The following is a 17,055-nucleotide window of genomic DNA, read 5'->3' as shown; positions in this document are numbered from 1 at the left end:
CAACGTCAGATTGCTAGCATCAACGCCAGCAGCAACATTCGAGGTGTTTTAAAAAAAAATATTCAGTTTCATTCATTTGGATTTAGTCTCCTCCTGTTCTCGTCTTTTCTCTTCTGTGTGCCACTTTTATGCTTACTAATTGCTGATTGCATTGCTGATTATTATAACTAAGCTACAACACATCCGGAAGTAGCCTCACAACGTAATGTAATCACGAATGACCGGAAGTAAGATCATTGGGATAAACACATTTTCCCCATTCCCAGAAGTCCTTGTTCCTTTGTAAAAATTGACAATAAATAAAGAAATGTAATAAGTTGCAGGTATTTTTTTTTATTTCTAACTCATATTGTAGCCTATGTTGTAACATCTGAATGTAAACACAATGCAAAAAATAAGGTCACCATGACTAATAGTTATAGGGTATCTGAGTGGTATGAATAACTGTCAATCCCATTCAAAAGAATAGACTGTAGTGTGAGGAAAAAAATATTGATATCCGAGAACTGCTGACGTGATCCCAGCTTATTCACAATATTGTGCAATGAGCCCGAGTACTGACGGGAGGGGGCCCATATTGGGAGTGTGGCAGTGGGCCCCCCTTCGCGCCTGGGCCCTGGTGCACCGCACCGGTTACACCGTCGGTAGCTACGCCCCTGTGACTTATCAGTTTCCTTTCTAAAATATTTAGCGAACTCCATCCCCAACAACGAACTTTCTATGACCAATATCTTTGAAATATAACAGTCTTGGTTTTGTTAGGAAGACATGAATTCTGGGTGGATTTGGGCATGCCTCAGACTCGTGGTGTGAGCGGTATCGGAGCGAAATTGGAGTGGAACAGAGCGGCCGCTCCAGCCTCAAAATTAAAAAGCGTTCCGCGCTCCAACAAAATTCCATCCACTCCTCGCTCACTCATGCTCCGCTCTGCTCACTAGCTCTGGATCTGTCATTTACAATCACTCATCAAACCGTCACTTTGTGTCAGAAATTAGCGGAGGATAAACTCGCCCTTACGCATCTGTCTGTCTCGAGGCAGCATGCGGGCTATCTTATTACACACGGCATCTCGCCAGAATTTTAAATAAATCTGTCTGACAAACTTAAGAATAACATGTTTAAAATAAATGGTGCATATTTTGCAGAAAAAATAAATGCCTCCTTGTTCATGCCCTTTATCAACAGCAGAAGACACCTGCACATTGAACATACACCAGGCAGAAAGAGGGAACTAGGTGGGTATACATTTTGGACATTTTGGCTTTTTAGAGAGATCAATACTTTATTCATCCCCATGGACTGACCATGTGATGCATTGACCATATTAAGGGGCTATGGTTGAGTGTGTGCAATGGTGGTAGTGCAAAAGTGAACAGTGCAGGGACTGAACAGTGCATTTTAAACTTTGTATTGATTTAATAGTTTTCTGAGAAGTAAAGTAATGTTATCAAACTGAACAATTGTAATTTTCAAATGCTGTCATTTTTAAACAGATGAGGACCTGAGAAGAGTTATTAAGAATCACAAAGCCAGTCTGAAGAGGAGGTCTGAGAACATATCTGAAGGCATCATCAAACCAGGAGCTGAGATACTCCTCAATAACATTTACACAAAGCTCTACATCACAGAGGGAGAGAGTGAAGGGGTGAATAAGGATCATGAGGTTTGGCAGGTAGAGTCAGCATCCAGATCTCAGTCCACAGAAGACACACCAATCAACTGCAATGACATCTTCAAGCCCTTACCTGGACAGGAGAGGCACATCAGAACTGTGATGACCAAAGGTGTTGCTGGCATTGGAAAAACAGTCTCAGTGCAAAAGTTCATTCTTGACTGGACAGACGGGGTAGCCAATCAGGATGTAGATTTTATGTTCCCCCTTTCTTTCCGTGGGCTGAATTTAGTCAGGGATGATCAGTATAGTCTTCACAGGCTCCTGCTGGACTTCCACCCTGAACTGAAGGAGCTGAATGATGGTGAAGGATACAAAGACTGTCAGGTTGTGTTCATCTTTGATGGTTTGGATGAGAGTCGGTTGACTCTGGATCTGGAACAGAACAGTAAGTTGTCTGATGTGAAACAAACATCATCAGTGGATGTTCTGATGACGAGCCTCATTCAGGGAACTCTGCTTCCCTCTGCACTCATCTGGATAACCTCACGACCAGCAGCAGCCAGTCAGATTCCTGCTCAGTACATCGATCAGGTAACAGAAGTACGAGGCTTCAATGACCCACAGAAGGAAGAATACTTCAGGAAGAGAATCAGTGATGAGAGTCAGGCCAACAGAATCATCTCTCACATAAAGGCATCCAGGAGTCTCCACATCATGTGCCACATTCCAGTCTTCTGTTGGATTGCAGCCACTGTACTTCAGCAGATGCTTGGACAGGACAACACCCAAGAAATTCCCACAACTCTGACTGAGATGTTCATACACTTCTTGCTGATCCAGACAACTCGGAAGGATCAGAAATATCAAGAAAGACAAGAAACAGATAAGAAGAGTCTCTTGAGATCACAGAAAAAAATACTACTGAAGCTGGCAGAACTGGCTTTCAAGAGTCTAGAGAATGGTAACCTCATGTTTTATGAGGAAGACCTGAAAGAGTGTGGCATTGATGTCAGTGAAGCCTCAGTGTATTCTGGCATGTGCACTGAGATCTTCAAGACAGAATCTGTGGAATCTCAACAGAAGAAGGTCTACTGCTTTGTGCATCTGAGTGTCCAGGAGTTTCTGGCAGCTGTGTTTGTGTTTCACTCGTATTTGGCTAAGAACCTTGAAGCTCTGAAATCCCTCATCAGTGATGAGCAGAGAGATGAACTCAATCCGTCAATGTTATCTTCTCTTAAATCAGTATTAGGATTACAAACTGAAGACAACTTACATGTGTTACTTAAGAGTGCAGTTGATAAGGCTTTGGAGAGCCAGAACGGACACCTGGATCTCTTTCTTCGCTTCCTTATGGGCATTTCTCTGGAGAGCAATCACCGACTTCTGCAAGGTCTACTGAGCCGCACACACAACAGCTCAAATAGCATCAAGGAAACATGTCAGTACATGAAGGAGCTCAACAGAGAAGGTCTCTCTCCTGAACGATGCATCAATCTTTTCCACTGCTTATTTGAAATGAAAGATGATTCCATGCACAAAGAAATTCAGACATACTTGTCATCACCAAAGAACATCAAACAGAAGTTGTCTCCTGCCCACTGTTCAGCACTGGCCCACATGCTTCTGATGTCTGAGGAGGTGCTGGATGAGATTGACCTGAAGAAATACAACACATCAGATGAGGGACGTAGGAGACTGATCCCAGCTGTGAGGTGCTGCAGAAAGGCTCGGTGAGTTTCTGATGGAGAGACTGTGCTAACTATAGCGACTAAATATAATGTTAAGTCACTAGTCTACTACTAGCTGGGGTGAACCCAGACTAACCTGGTCTTTGACAGGCGTCAATGGGATCTTTTCCAGGGCCCGTATTCACAAAGAATTTTAAGGCTAAAAGTAGCTCCTAACTGCCGAATTTAGGATAAACTCCTAAAAATAATGGGTTTGTCACTCATAACTTTAGGACTCCTAATTTTTTTGACTAAGAGTAATTCACAAAGCATTTTAGCCCTAAAAGTAGCACTTAAGACTGTGACAGCTTAAAAGAAGTCGAGAGGACTCCTAACTCTCAAACAATCCTAAGGCGCTTTTTGTGGCATTTCACGTCACGATGCCGATGTTTTGAAATTAACCTGCGGTTCCAGGAGCTGTCAATCGCGAGGGAATAATTGTGCATTGTAATTAAGGGATGCAATAACTCCACCAACAACCAAAACCATTCATTGCATGTAAACTAAATGTAACGTTTATTGTGAATCAAATTGTTTCTCCTCTTTGTTAATGTAGGCCTATGTGTCTTCTTAAAGATTAATTTAAAACCTGTTGCAAAGATACTGCTTCAAACTGCAAAGATAGGCCTACTGTATTTCATTATGCTACTAGGCTATTTGTTTTGTCTTACTCTTTATTCATTTAGGCCATTTATTAATCATCGTGCATCCTTCACAGCACTGGTGTAGTGCACGCATTCTCACCAGCAAAGACCTGTCACCTGTCACTCATCATCATAGGGGAGGTTTTTACCATCATTCCCGCATCATCTGCCAATTAAAATGGTCACCTCAATCAAGCTTGTGCATAAGTAATGATGTCAACCATAACAACAGAGCTAGAGTTAGGAGTTGTCACTTTTCCTTACTAAGAGTAGGTCTGAAAGCCTTTGTGAATATTTTTTAAGAGAAAACTAGGTGTAAGTTTTTAGGCCTACAATGCACAATTATTCCCTTTTTCAATTGAGAGCTCCTGTAACCGTAACATCGCAACGTGACGTGAAATGCCACAAAAAGTGGCTTAGGATTGTTTGTGAATAGGTCTTAGTGAGTTAGAAGTCCTCTCGACTTCTTCTAAGCTGTACTGATGTGTAATACCCATTTTATAAGTATCTTTACTGTTTTAAAAATGCAAGATGGTGTACACTTGATATATTTTGATGTTATGAAGTGGGAAATTCCATCTTCATTACAGGATTGTGGTTGATGGTGTGGCATAAATAAATTGCTTATATGTATACAGTGTGTGTGTGTGTGTGTGTATGTGTATGTGATTTGGCATGGGAATGATCTGTGTGTATTTTGTCTTTATTTGTGTTGTTATGCAGACTTGCTGAATGCAAACTCTCAGAGAAGTCCTGTGGAATTGTGGCTGCTGTTCTACAGTCACCAAACTCCCTGACAGAGCTGGACCTGAACCACAACGACCTGGGGGATTCTGGAGTTCAGCTTCTCTCTAAGGGACTGTGTAGTCCTAACTGCAAACTGCAGACATTAAGGTTGGTGTTAGACATGTATTTGTAAAGGATTATTGTTAGGACTAGTGTGGCACATTATGGTTTGGTTGGTGTTTTATATGTGTCTTAAGGCCTGTCCACACCAAGTCCAATTTTTCGGATGAAATTCACAAAAAATTAAGCAGGTTAATAAACACAGTTATTCTAATTAGTCTGTACTCACTGAGGATGAAATGAAAATGAAAAAAAAAATGCAATGAAAAAAAACATTCAAAACTGTCTCGTTTGATGTGAAATTTCGTATGCAATAGAGTTCTTGACCAATTAAATAATGATTTTGCAGGGTTCCAATGTCAGCGATGTCATAAGTAGAATGACAAGCAGAAAAAGCTGACACAATGTATGATATTGTATTGTATGATATTGTATATGAGATATGTCTCATTAGGCCTATATGCCAAAGTCACAAAGAATATACGTTACATCAGACTTTCTCAGGTGTTCAAGAGTGAGAACTTCACAACAGACAGCTTTCCCCACCTCTTACCTTCTAACCATCATATCACATAGGGACGTCGTTAGACCTATTTTGGGGGGGCTGAAGCCACCCTAAGATGATCAAAAACCCCCTAAAAATATATAGTAATAATATATGCGTCCAAATTTACATCCATTATTATTTGTTGAATAGCTCACGGAGTACTTATCTCACATAAATCAAGATGTCAAACAAAAGAGCGGAACCGGAGCTTTCCAATGATAGCGGCTAGGTGCTGTGATAAATGGTTCACGTGAAAATTAACATTGGGCATACATGACATTTCATCATATTTGCATTCACAGCACACAGCGCTTCGTCCATCTCCACCCATTACTGTCGGTGGTATATCTCACAAACTCAACGCATGGTAAATCATATAGGCTATCAGAATAAACAGCAGACCTTACCGAACACGATGATATGAAGCATTCTTTTGTACAGTAGCCGTTTCTGAGTTTTGAAATTGCAGCAAATTTCTACATGGTATCCAACTTTGGGCTGAAATTCTAATGTAGCCTAAAAGCAGCCCAAAATAATGAACCTGCTTTCCATATCAAAGAATCAAAAGTTGATCATGGCATGCACAGATCAACTGTGCTTTTGAATAGATATTTCTACCAGCATGCTCTAGGTGACATGAATGCAACAATCATGAGACACAAAGTATTTCCCAGATATGGGTAGCCTGTTGTCTTGAAAACGATATAGCCTAGCATAATAGAGGGCCCTTACAATGACCAAAGACCTTAGTAGTAAAATTACACAGAAAATAGCCTAGGCCTCAAAGGTCTAATTTGATATTTTACAGTAGGTACTATTAATTGAGATCCCAAACTTCACAACAGTTCATGAACTGTGAGGTGATGACAGCCACCACCCCTGCCACTGGCAAGATAGGCCTACAATATCAGTCCCCGCAGACTTAGGTGCTATTTTAGGTCTAAAATGCTTTGTGAATTACTCTTAGTCAAACAAATTAGGAGTCCTAAAATTACGAGTGACACGCCCATTATTTTTAGGAGTTTCTCCTAAATTCCCCAGTTAGGAGCTACTTTTAGCCTTAACATTCTTTGTGAATATGGGCCCAGACTGACCTGCAGAGCAAATTCAATGTTAGTCTGGGTTCATGTGTGAAGATGCACTACACCGTTTTAGGACACTGTTTTATTTGAATGAGCTTTTGCAAATGTGCCTGTCAGTAATAGTCTACAGGTGTGGGTAATTGATTAATTGGGCCACACCCACTCTGGGACACTTTAAAGGGGTTTTGATTTATGGCAGATATTTGTACATTGATGTGTAATACCCATTTTATAACAGTTTGTTAAATTAAAACAAGTATCTTTACTGTTTAAAAAATGCAAGATGGTGTACACTTGATGTATTTTGATGTTATGAATTGGGAAATTCCATCTTCATTACAGGATTGTGGTTGATGGTGTGCCACAAATAAATTGCTTATATGTATACACTTGTCCTCTTATAACATTACAAATCTTTCAGGTGTGTGTGTGTGTGTGTGTGTGTGTGTGTGTGTGTGTGTGTGTGTGTATGTGTATGTGATTTGGCATGGGAGTGATCTGCAAAAGATCACTTGATTGTGTTGATTTATCGGGGCACATTGTATCCCTTACATTTATCCATCTCTGCAATATTTTGTCTTTATTTGTGTTGTTATGCAGACTTGCTGAATGCAAACTCTCAGAGAAGTCCTGTGGAATTGTGGCTGCTGTTCTACAGTCACCAAACTCCCTGATAGAGCTGGACCTAAGTCACAATGACCTGGGGGATTCTGGAGTTCAGCTTCTCTCTAAGGGACTGTCTAGTCCTAACTGCAAACTGCAGACATTAAGGTTGGTGTTAGACATGTCTTTGTAAAGGATTATTATTAGGACTAGTGTGGTTTGGTTTGGACATTATTTTGGACATTATGGTTTGGTTGCTGTTTTATATGTGTCTTAAGGCCTGTCCACACCAAGTCCAATTTTTCGGATGAAATTCACACAAAAAAATTAAGCAGGTTAATAAACACAGTTATTCTAATTAGTCTGTACTCACTGAGGACGAAATGAAAATGAAAAAAAAAATACAATAATAAAAAAAAAACATTTCAAACTGTCTCTTTTGATGTGAAATTTCGTATGCAATAGAGTTCCTGACCAATTAAATAATGGCTTTTTATAGGGTTCCGATGTCATAAGTAGAATGACAAGCAGAAAAGGCTGACACAATGTATGATATTGTATTGTATGATATTGTATATGAGATATGTCTCATTAGGTCTATATGCCAAAGTCACAAAGAATTTACGTTACATCAGACTTTCCCAGGTGTTCAAGAGTGAGAACTCCACCACAGACAGCTTTCCCCACCTAACCATCATTTCACACAGGGACGTCATTAGACCTATTTTGGGGGGGCTGAAGCCACCCTAAGATGATCAAAAGCCCCCTAAAAATATATAGTAATAATATATGCATCCGAATTCACATCCATTATTCTCTGCTGAATAGCTTACGGAGTACTTATCTCACATAAATCAAGATGTCCAACAAAAGAGTGGAAGCGGAGCTTTCCAATTATATTAGCAGCTACAGTATGTGCTGTAATAAATGGTTTGCGTGAAAATTAACGTTGGGCATACATGACATTTCATCATATTTGCATTCACAGCACACAGCGCTTCGTCCATCTCCACCCATTACTGTCGGTGGTATACAGTATCTCACAAACTCAGCGCATGGTAAATTATATAGGCTATCAGAATAAACAGCAGACCTTACCGAACACGACAATATGAAGCATTCTATTGTACATTAGCCGTTCCCTTTCCTGAGTTTTGAAATTGCAGCAACTTTCTACATGGTATCCAACTTTGGGCTGAAATTCTAATGTAGCCTAATAGCAGCCCAAAATAAAGAACCTGCTTTCCATATCAAAGAATCAAAAGTTGATCATGGCATGCACAGAGGCAAAGTGTAAAACACTGGTCTTAACGGGTTGGCCTGTAGCAAGTATTTATATTCATTTTCATCAATGATTGAGTCAGACACAGCTCTCTTGAGTATAGACTTTATCTCCTCACTAAACTTCATTGTGGGATCACTGTGTAAGCGAGCATAAAAGTTAACGTCACCAAGTTGTCTTTCTATTTCTTGTACATAAGCAACCCTGTCCTGAATGACAATTGAACCCCCCTTGTCTGCGGATTTAATCACAATGTCATCATAGCCTATTGTCTTGAAAATTATATAGCCTAGCCTTATATAGCATAATAGAGGGCCCTTACAATGATCAAAGACCTTAGTAGTAAAATTACACTGAAAATACTAAGGAAGGACTTAGTATACTGAAAGGACTAATTTTATATTTTACAGTGGGTACCAGGCCCGGAGTGGGTAATCGGGAGAATCAGGAGAATTTCCGGTGGGCCGCTTAACTTTTGGGCCGGTCAAAGGAAAAATATTGACATTTGCCACGTTAATCTATCTTCTCTTAAAGTTGGCTACACACGTTCGCATTCTATGCCTAACACCACAGCCTCTGCATGGGTTGTTCTCCCCTCCCAAGAAGAGTTAATTGGTTGGGTCCATATAGCCCGTCTTTTCTAAAAAGTTTAGATACCAGCCGGGCCGGCCCTACCGTAGTGATAAGCGTCAGGGAGGATGGATGGTAGAAAGATGCCTTGAGGGATTGAAAAGGCCAGGTAAAAAAGACGTATTGGAGGAAAATGCTGCCAAATGTGCCAAGCTTCCAGATTTTTTTTGACAAACATAAGTGGCAACTGGTAAAGAGAGATAGCCATGATTATAGTGGCGTAATTATTGGGATAATGGGCTATGGACGTTGTAGCATTGGCAACCTATTCACAAGCAACATATTAAATTAATTAGAATATTAGCCTTTTTGTATCATCCAATATGGCGATTCATAGACTTTGCAAATAGCATGCAAATATTGATTACAAAACTCAAGCTTGATCTGTATGCAGTAGTCTAGGCCTAAAAACAAAAGTAGCCTCTGAGCAGCAGATCAGCCAGTCCCCCGCTGAAAATGATCAGCCCGAAATTAGCTATGACTACAGGGACAAGTAGAAAGGATAATAGTTAACCATATGAATTAAAGTTATTTTATGTAAGAAAGAACTATGTGACCGCAGTAGCTACGTGATCAACCTATATGCCTTGTTTGCTCAGAAGTGGGTGTAGTAAAGGAGTAAATCACCAAACAACAACATGATAGCTGACCCATGCAAAAAAAACCCATGTAAACAATAGTTCAATATGCCTCTTAGTGTAGGATACATTTCAAATACTTTATTTCTTCCTTCCTGTTTTTGTTATCAACCTTATCAACCTATCCTTGTGGAATAGTGGAATATTGGTAGCCTACTAATAAAAACGACATGATAGTAAGAGCTGAAATGTTGCTTTATTTATCTAATTTCCACCACCACTAAAAAAGTGGGCCGGTCTTGGGCGTGAAACTCCCGGGCTGAAAAGTGGCCCCACTCCGGCCCTGGTGGGTACTATTAATTGAAATCCCTAATCCCTAACTTCACAACAGTTCATGAAATGTGGGGTGATGACAGCAACCCCCCTGCCACTGGCAAGATAGGCGTACAATATCAGTCCCCGCACACTGTTGTTATAATTAGCAATATAATCAGCATGGTGACATGGTGTCCCTGTTAATATAAATTAATTGAAGCCCTTTTAAGGTGTGATGATTTTTTCGGCGGGCTCTATAGAATGGAATCTCACTGCAACATTGAACAGAGAACTTCTCGATAAAAATTATGTTTATTCACAGAAATGGAATGTGCATCATGTTAGTTTAGAATAGGCTATTTAGGTATTTGAATCCAGGATGCAGTGCAGCCTGCCATAGTTTTATAGGCTATGCTGATGTAACCTGCGTTGTTGAACCTGCACGATTCAGCCCTGCACACGCCCGGACTCGAACCCGCAAATAGCATCACCTCGGATCGGGAGGCGAGCGCGCTAACAATTGAGCCAATAGCCCAGGCTACTGGCTCGCATGCCAGCAGCACTCTTGAGGCGTTGGGGAGTGAGGTTTACCAACGTTCCACAAGCACAGCTAAGCTAGCTGGCATCCATTACACTGACAAGTGCTGCAGATCAGTCTCTGATAGCCTAGAATCTAGACGCACCCTAGCGGCGGCAAATTAATTTGCTCACCCTGTACGTCTAGTATCAAACCATAGGGATTTCTATTGGCTGACACCGTGGACGTCATCCAATCACAGCGCTCTATTTTGTTAGAGAGTATTACCGGCTTAACAGGATAACGGCAGTCCTGCGACGGTGAACAACAAGGAAGGTGGCTATGGCGAACGAAGAGCGGTTGTTTGAATCGGCGTTGGCGTCAACTTTGGAGGAGTTGGACTTGTGCTTTTCTTTGAAAGTTGAGCAACACAATGCATTTAAGTCATTCCTTTCGAAGAAGGATGTATTTGCCGTTTTGCCGACCAGATACGGATATGGTCGTAGCGCTGGCCTATTGCATGCCTAGGCAGTTTGAAAGACAATTCTCTGCCCGCCCCTTGTATTAAGCGAGGTGAATGGTTCGATTCCAGACTATACATTTCAATGGAATGGTATAGGATGGCCCGCCAGGCTAAGTCTCTGAGGCAGGGGCGATTCTAGACCTAGAGCTTTGCTGGGGCACAGGCCCCCAACTCCCAATACATAAAAAAAATTAAATAAATAACTGTGCGCGCAATATGAAATAAATGGCTAGCCTGATTTGGACCATCACATATCTCCCCTAGGCTCCCCCGACATCCTCCTCCATACTCTGAATAGTTTTACGTCTAGCCCCCATCATGTTCTCATCCGTTTCTTGCCTGTCTCTCTCCTCCTCCTCCCCCTGCCTGGTACTGGACTGCCCAGCCTGTGCTCTTTCTCCCCTCTCTTCTCCCTCTCTTCGACCTTCTTCTCCTCCTCCTCCTCCAGCACTCTCTCCCTCAATTGTTGTAGCAGCCACTATCCAGCAACATCCAAACACATAGGCATAAGTAGGCCTATACTCACTGCATGAATTTAATAGGCTTTCCTACTAACACAAGGGAAGCTTATTTTTAGTCAAAATTGAGATATACTTCCCTCCCAGGCAAGGGTCCTATAGACATCCTGGCAATACTGCAGTTCTTTGTAGCTTAAATAGCCTAAGCCTTCATACTGACTTTTGGTGATCATTTGCAAACGTAGCCTATAATAATTTACACAGATGGCTATCTGATTCTGTGTATTATTATAGGCTACATTTGCAAATGCAGCAAACTTATTTGAGTTTGCCATTAAATCATTGATCAAATCACAGCACTGGCTATTACCAGCATAAATGTTAATGTTACCGTTAATGTGGGCAAAATTATCATACCTCCCTCATCCTCCTCACTGTTCCTCTCCCTCTGCCTCTGTTCAGGAAGAATTTTATGATGTCCATCTCTATATAGTTTATCAGAAGGCTGTGTTTAGTTTTACAGTAGGACAGCTTAACAAACAGTATAGGCTACTTTTACAGGACTCTTTCTACAGTATAGTATAAATCGTTGTTAATTGTCCGCATGTGTGCATGCAGCCTACGCATGGTGAGTGAGAGAGCACAAGCTGGTAAACTGTTGCTAAGGCTACAATGACGCTAAGCATTGAAAAACAGATGCTAGTTATGTGCAACACTCTCTAACAGCGATCGATCAACTTGTCATTTTTTCTGTCAAACAAGTTGTGAATTTTAGGGGACGACTTACTCTGTGCTCAAAGTGATGTAATGAGCTCCAGCCGATTCCACAGTGTATGTGTGTGCAGTACAACGAAACACTCGGAAGAATCATGTGAACGATTTTCATTGGTTGTTGCGTTCAATCTTACCCAGCTACAGAGATGCTATTTCCTGATTGGCTATTATGGCCCCTTTCTTTATTCCTTGTTTTTTTTTTATTGGCTGGTAAGTGACAGGCTCGAGCCATGAGTAAAGCAGACACGGAGATGCGCTCATGAATGCCGTTTCCAGCTAGAGCCGCGCTAGAATTTTACTGGGGCACTGGAGACTTTTACTAAGGCACGTGCCCCAGTGAATAAGGTCTAGTGACGCCCCTGCTCTGAGGCTATGCCCTCTGCTTCTTACCAGACTTTTAACATAGCCTGTGCATGTGTTATGTAACTGGAGTTGATTTATGTTTTATGTAATGGGATAAATATTATTTATGTATGGATTTCTATGCAACGTCACAAAAACATGCGTGCGCAACAATGCTCTCCATGAAAAGAATAAAATGAGTTTTTGTGCTGAAAACTGCACCAATTCGAAATCACGATGGTTAGATTGTTCAATATCGGAATGCATGTCTTCGCCAAAAATGACAAAATACGATGTTATATTAATAATGCAAATGAACGGCAAACTCTGAAATATAGTCTGAGATGAGATGTTATTATCATTGAGACAACAGGGGTATACAAAAAAATCTGATTGTAGCTTACAGCAGCCGACTATTAAGTGTATAACGTTGTGGACGGCCACCAAGCGTCTGCCCCACGGCTGCGCGCGCATCTAGTTTTGTTGGTAAACGGGCACTCGCGCGCATCTAGTTTTGTTGGGTGACGTCGCACTCGCAGTCGCTGCCTAGCAACCGGGACAGTTGGAAAACAGAGAAGACATGAAGCTACACGGTTTTGACAGTGGGATGAAAAAGTTACTAAAAAGGCTACAAGCTGTCATAACAGTTCAGTCTACTGTAGTAAAGTTAGGTCGTACAGTCACTGAGGTCGATAGTCACGTATTATTTTCAGTATGAGTCTGTTGAGTCGACATTGCGGAGGTAAGCAGTTAGTAGCTGGATGTGGCAGTTGTTTGAGGGAAGACGTTAACGTTAGTCATTTGGTGGCTGAAGCGGTAAGTGCTAGTGCTAACTAGATCAGCAACAGAGTATTAACACATTCCGGTACAAACGTCTTGGGAGCTGTTTACTGTCGATCGGGAAGGACAGAGAAGAGGGAGTGTCTGCCCTAGTGAGACATAGTTAGCGTTAACGTTACAACTTGGTGGACGTTGGAAAAGCCTCGAGTGGAAACCGTTAGCCTGGAAGCTCATCGCACGCGCAGCCAACTTTCCCAACTCCACAGCGATTCTCAGGGCAACGGTCGCCTCGCGTCATCCCTGCCCACCAGTGACCAGTCTCCGCTGCTGGTCCTGCTAAGAGGTGTGTTGTGTTTGTGTGTCGCCTAAAAGGTACTGTAGCCTACGGTTTGTTTTACACATTCTTTTAGCGACCTAGTGGAACAGTCAACGTAGACTAAACCTAACACGTAGACTAGTTAACAAGGAGTATTTTTCTTGAAAGACACTCGTTTGAACGGCCATCACGATCGGAAAGTCTGTCGGTCTCCATTAACTGAACTAGAATCTAGAAACTAGATTAGAACTACTAGATTAGAACTACTAATACATTGATGGACTTTTGTCACAGCAAAGGGTGTTTGTGTGGATGGGATGGATAAGTGAACTAACCTAATGGGCTCAACCGATTGTGTCTTGAAATCTTCACTCCGGGGTTTCATGACGTATCTGGTGTGTACAGGCTTTTAATTATAAAATACCCCACCCCCCTCTCTCGTTCTCTCTCTCTCAGACTCAGCAAGTGTGGTGTATCAGATGAAGGTTATGTCTGTCTGGCTCTGGCTCTGATGATAAACCCCTCCTGTGTGAAAGAGCTGTACGTGAACAACAATCATTCTGGAGGATCAGCACAGAAGCTGTTATCTGCTACACTGGAGGATCCTCACCGCAAAGTTGAAACACTTCAGTATGTAATCTAGAGAACCAGAAACATCAAGATGTAGTCTGGATTTATTTATTTATGTATGTGTTTATTTATTTATACATACTTACATTTACATAAGTGAGGATACATGGAATTGCATCCCTACTGTGTAATCTCCACACAGAACAGAACATCTGATTTACAGACTTTAGCAAAAAACTTTATTCAAAAAACTTTTGAATAACAAAATACATTTCCTACTGTAGTGTCTCCATACAGAACAACAGTACATTTGATTGGCAGATACCATAATCAAGGAAAAGCGGGAAACCCAGGAGTAAATGTGCTTCTAATGTAATTCTAGTGTTGAATAACAAGTAGGCTACAGTATGTGTCCTGTTACTGTTACTGCAGAAGGACTCTAGTCCTCACTACAGGCAACAAATGAATCATGAATCAATCAATAATCAGCAAATCTACATGCAGCATCAACTGTTTACACTGGTACCATTTTCTGTGCATTTCACTAAATTTAGTCGATTTGATTCAAAGTAACCTTGCATAGTGATATGTTGAGTTCTGTCATAATTCTGTCAAATGTTGTTGCAGATTTGCTGACTGTAAACTCACAGATAAGTCCTGTGAGATTGTTGCTTCAGTTCTACAATCACCAAACTCCCTGCTACAGCTGGACTTGAGTGACAATGATCTGGGGGATTCTGGAGTTCAGCTTCTCTCAAAAGGATTGTCCAGTTTTAACTGCAAAATACACACATTAAGGTGGGTATACATTTTATTATCATCTTAGATTTCCTGATTAGGGAGAAAAAACATGACAATATAACATCAATTGGTCAGCACTAAAAAGTAGCATTGAACATGCTGAACCTTATTGCTTATGCTTAGAGTTTCAAAATCTGTTTCTGGATTGGTCTAGTCCGTGACACCTTATGTTACAATAACGTAATACTACGTAACACGAGTCAGAGTGGCATCGGTAGCAGATATCACCATGGCTGTTATTTGCAATCAGGCACGAGGCCAGAGGCCAAGTACAGTGTGTTTTACATGGTGCCTGAACATGTATTTAGAGCATTGGAGCAGTTCTGTAGTGTATTGATATTTTCTATAATTTGTATTACTATAAATAATAATGCCTATTCTTAAAGTCCACTGCCCAACAATGTCATTTAGGTACTGAAAAGGTATAGTGCTGATAGGAAGTTTTTTCAGTTAAATTTTGACAACTGTAAAAACAAATGTGTCTAAGGAGGAGTGTGTACTAATTCAATAAATATCTCCTCCACACTTCACATCACAGTCATCATATTCAATTTACTAGTCTCTCTCTCTCTCTCTCTCTCTCTCTCTCTCTCTCTCTCTCTCTCTCTCTCTCTCTCTCAGGCTCTCTGATTGTCTCATCTCAGAGAAGGGTTGTGGTTTTCTTGCTTCAGCTCTGTCTTCAAACCCCTCCCATTTAAAACTGCTTGATCTCAGCTACAATTATCCTGGAGAATCAGGACTGAAGCTGTTATCTGCTAGACTGGAGGATCCTGTCTCTAAACTGGAGATACTGAAGTATGTTCAGAAAGAACCCCCCATTGTTACACATTTAAACATTCAGCACATTTTCATGCCAGGAATAAACCGTTTTGAATCAGTCTATTGCCCAAATTCCGTTTATGTCAATATTCTGTTTAACCTGTTTACAAGCAAGTAGAATGTCACATTTGGAGCATATTGCTGTTTACATAGCAACATTCCAAATAAGTCAGTGACGCATCCTAATAGGCTCCCAACATCCTGACGTAAATCTGGTGGAATTCCCTCTTTTGGCTGCATAATACAACGGCTTCAGGGTCTTCTACCTGTATTTCACTTGTTCAAGCGTACGTTGATAGCCATCCTCATCAAGTTTTTAACAAAACTTTTTAAAAACGTCGCTGACATGTGCATGATTGCAAGACATAAGTTTGTCTACTCGTCTTTCCAAAAGTGTGTGCGTTGTTTTGCCATGATTAGGAAAGTGCCTGAGAGACAATTGGTTCATGTAATCCTAATTCTGTGTGAATTGAGCATGCGCAGGCCTACAACACTCTTCCTTCTGGGAGCATATTCCGTTTAAAGTGTTTTCATGACACAATATTCCGTTTAAAACAGGCATATGGCCTTTTTCGGTTTATTTCAATCAGAATAAGGTGTTTACAAGACACACGCATATTCGGTTTATTCCCAATAAACTGATTTGAAACCGTTTATTTGCTGCATGGAACCGTGCTGATTGTCTCTATTTTGGAGACCATAGTTATTTCTTCATACCGAGCGTACCGGCCTATTTTCAAATGTGTATTATATTAGCTGCTTTACACTGAAGTATATTTATCTCTTTGATGCAGCATGCAATAGTGCAAATATTTAGAGGTGCATTCAAATTCGCAGGCATAGCCAAATGTTAAGGAAACATCCGAGAAAGCATATTGACCATAAACATTCATGACTGTTTTCCGAATCTGAACGCCTTTCAGATTCCATGCTGCAAGATTAACAGAAATACTTGCTTGTGTTGCTGGTGGTCCCTGATCATGCATTAAATGATGGAGTTTCACTGTTGGGAAGTGCATTTGTTATTCAGAGGTAGTCCTGTGGTTGCTCACTAACTCTATCTAAGTACAGGATAGACAGTGTTGGGGGCTTTTTACTTCATGATTGTCTCCTTCTGAGAACTAAAGGAGCCTTGAGGCGTCACCTTGGGACAAGTGGGTGCCTTTGTATGCGTGTATGCAAAGCATATATGTTTATATATATATATATATAATTTATATATGGCAGCAGACTTTTCTGTGGGATAATAAATCACCTTACATTTCACAGGTGGCACAAATAGAAAA

General features: G+C 40.9%; 1 protein-coding gene across 1 annotated transcript in view; it reads left to right on the top strand.

Annotated features, from left to right (window-relative positions):
• LOC143136509 (NACHT, LRR and PYD domains-containing protein 3-like) overlaps positions 1–17,055 on the top strand; it is a 207,213-nt gene that overhangs the window by 187,122 nt on the left and 3,036 nt on the right. The window contains exons 7-13 of the mRNA XM_076297233.1: positions 1,186–1,235; positions 1,494–3,345; positions 4,710–4,880; positions 7,062–7,232; positions 14,036–14,209; positions 14,777–14,947; positions 15,572–15,745. Of these exons, the coding sequence (XP_076153348.1) occupies positions 1,186–1,235; positions 1,494–3,345; positions 4,710–4,880; positions 7,062–7,232; positions 14,036–14,209; positions 14,777–14,947; positions 15,572–15,745 (2,763 nt within the window). The remainder of the gene's footprint in view (positions 1–1,185; positions 1,236–1,493; positions 3,346–4,709; positions 4,881–7,061; positions 7,233–14,035; positions 14,210–14,776; positions 14,948–15,571; positions 15,746–17,055) is intronic.

Source organism: Alosa pseudoharengus, unplaced genomic scaffold, assembly GCF_046254945.1.
Source record: "Alosa pseudoharengus isolate Yale_2024_CS ecotype anadromous, Long Island Sound unplaced genomic scaffold, YU_APseudo_1.1 YU_APseudo_1.1_scf_1, whole genome shotgun sequence".
NCBI lineage: Eukaryota > Metazoa > Chordata > Actinopteri > Clupeiformes > Clupeidae > Alosa > Alosa pseudoharengus.
The sequence above is the reverse complement of the archived record's forward strand: the minus strand, read 5'-3'. Positions and strand labels throughout refer to the sequence as shown.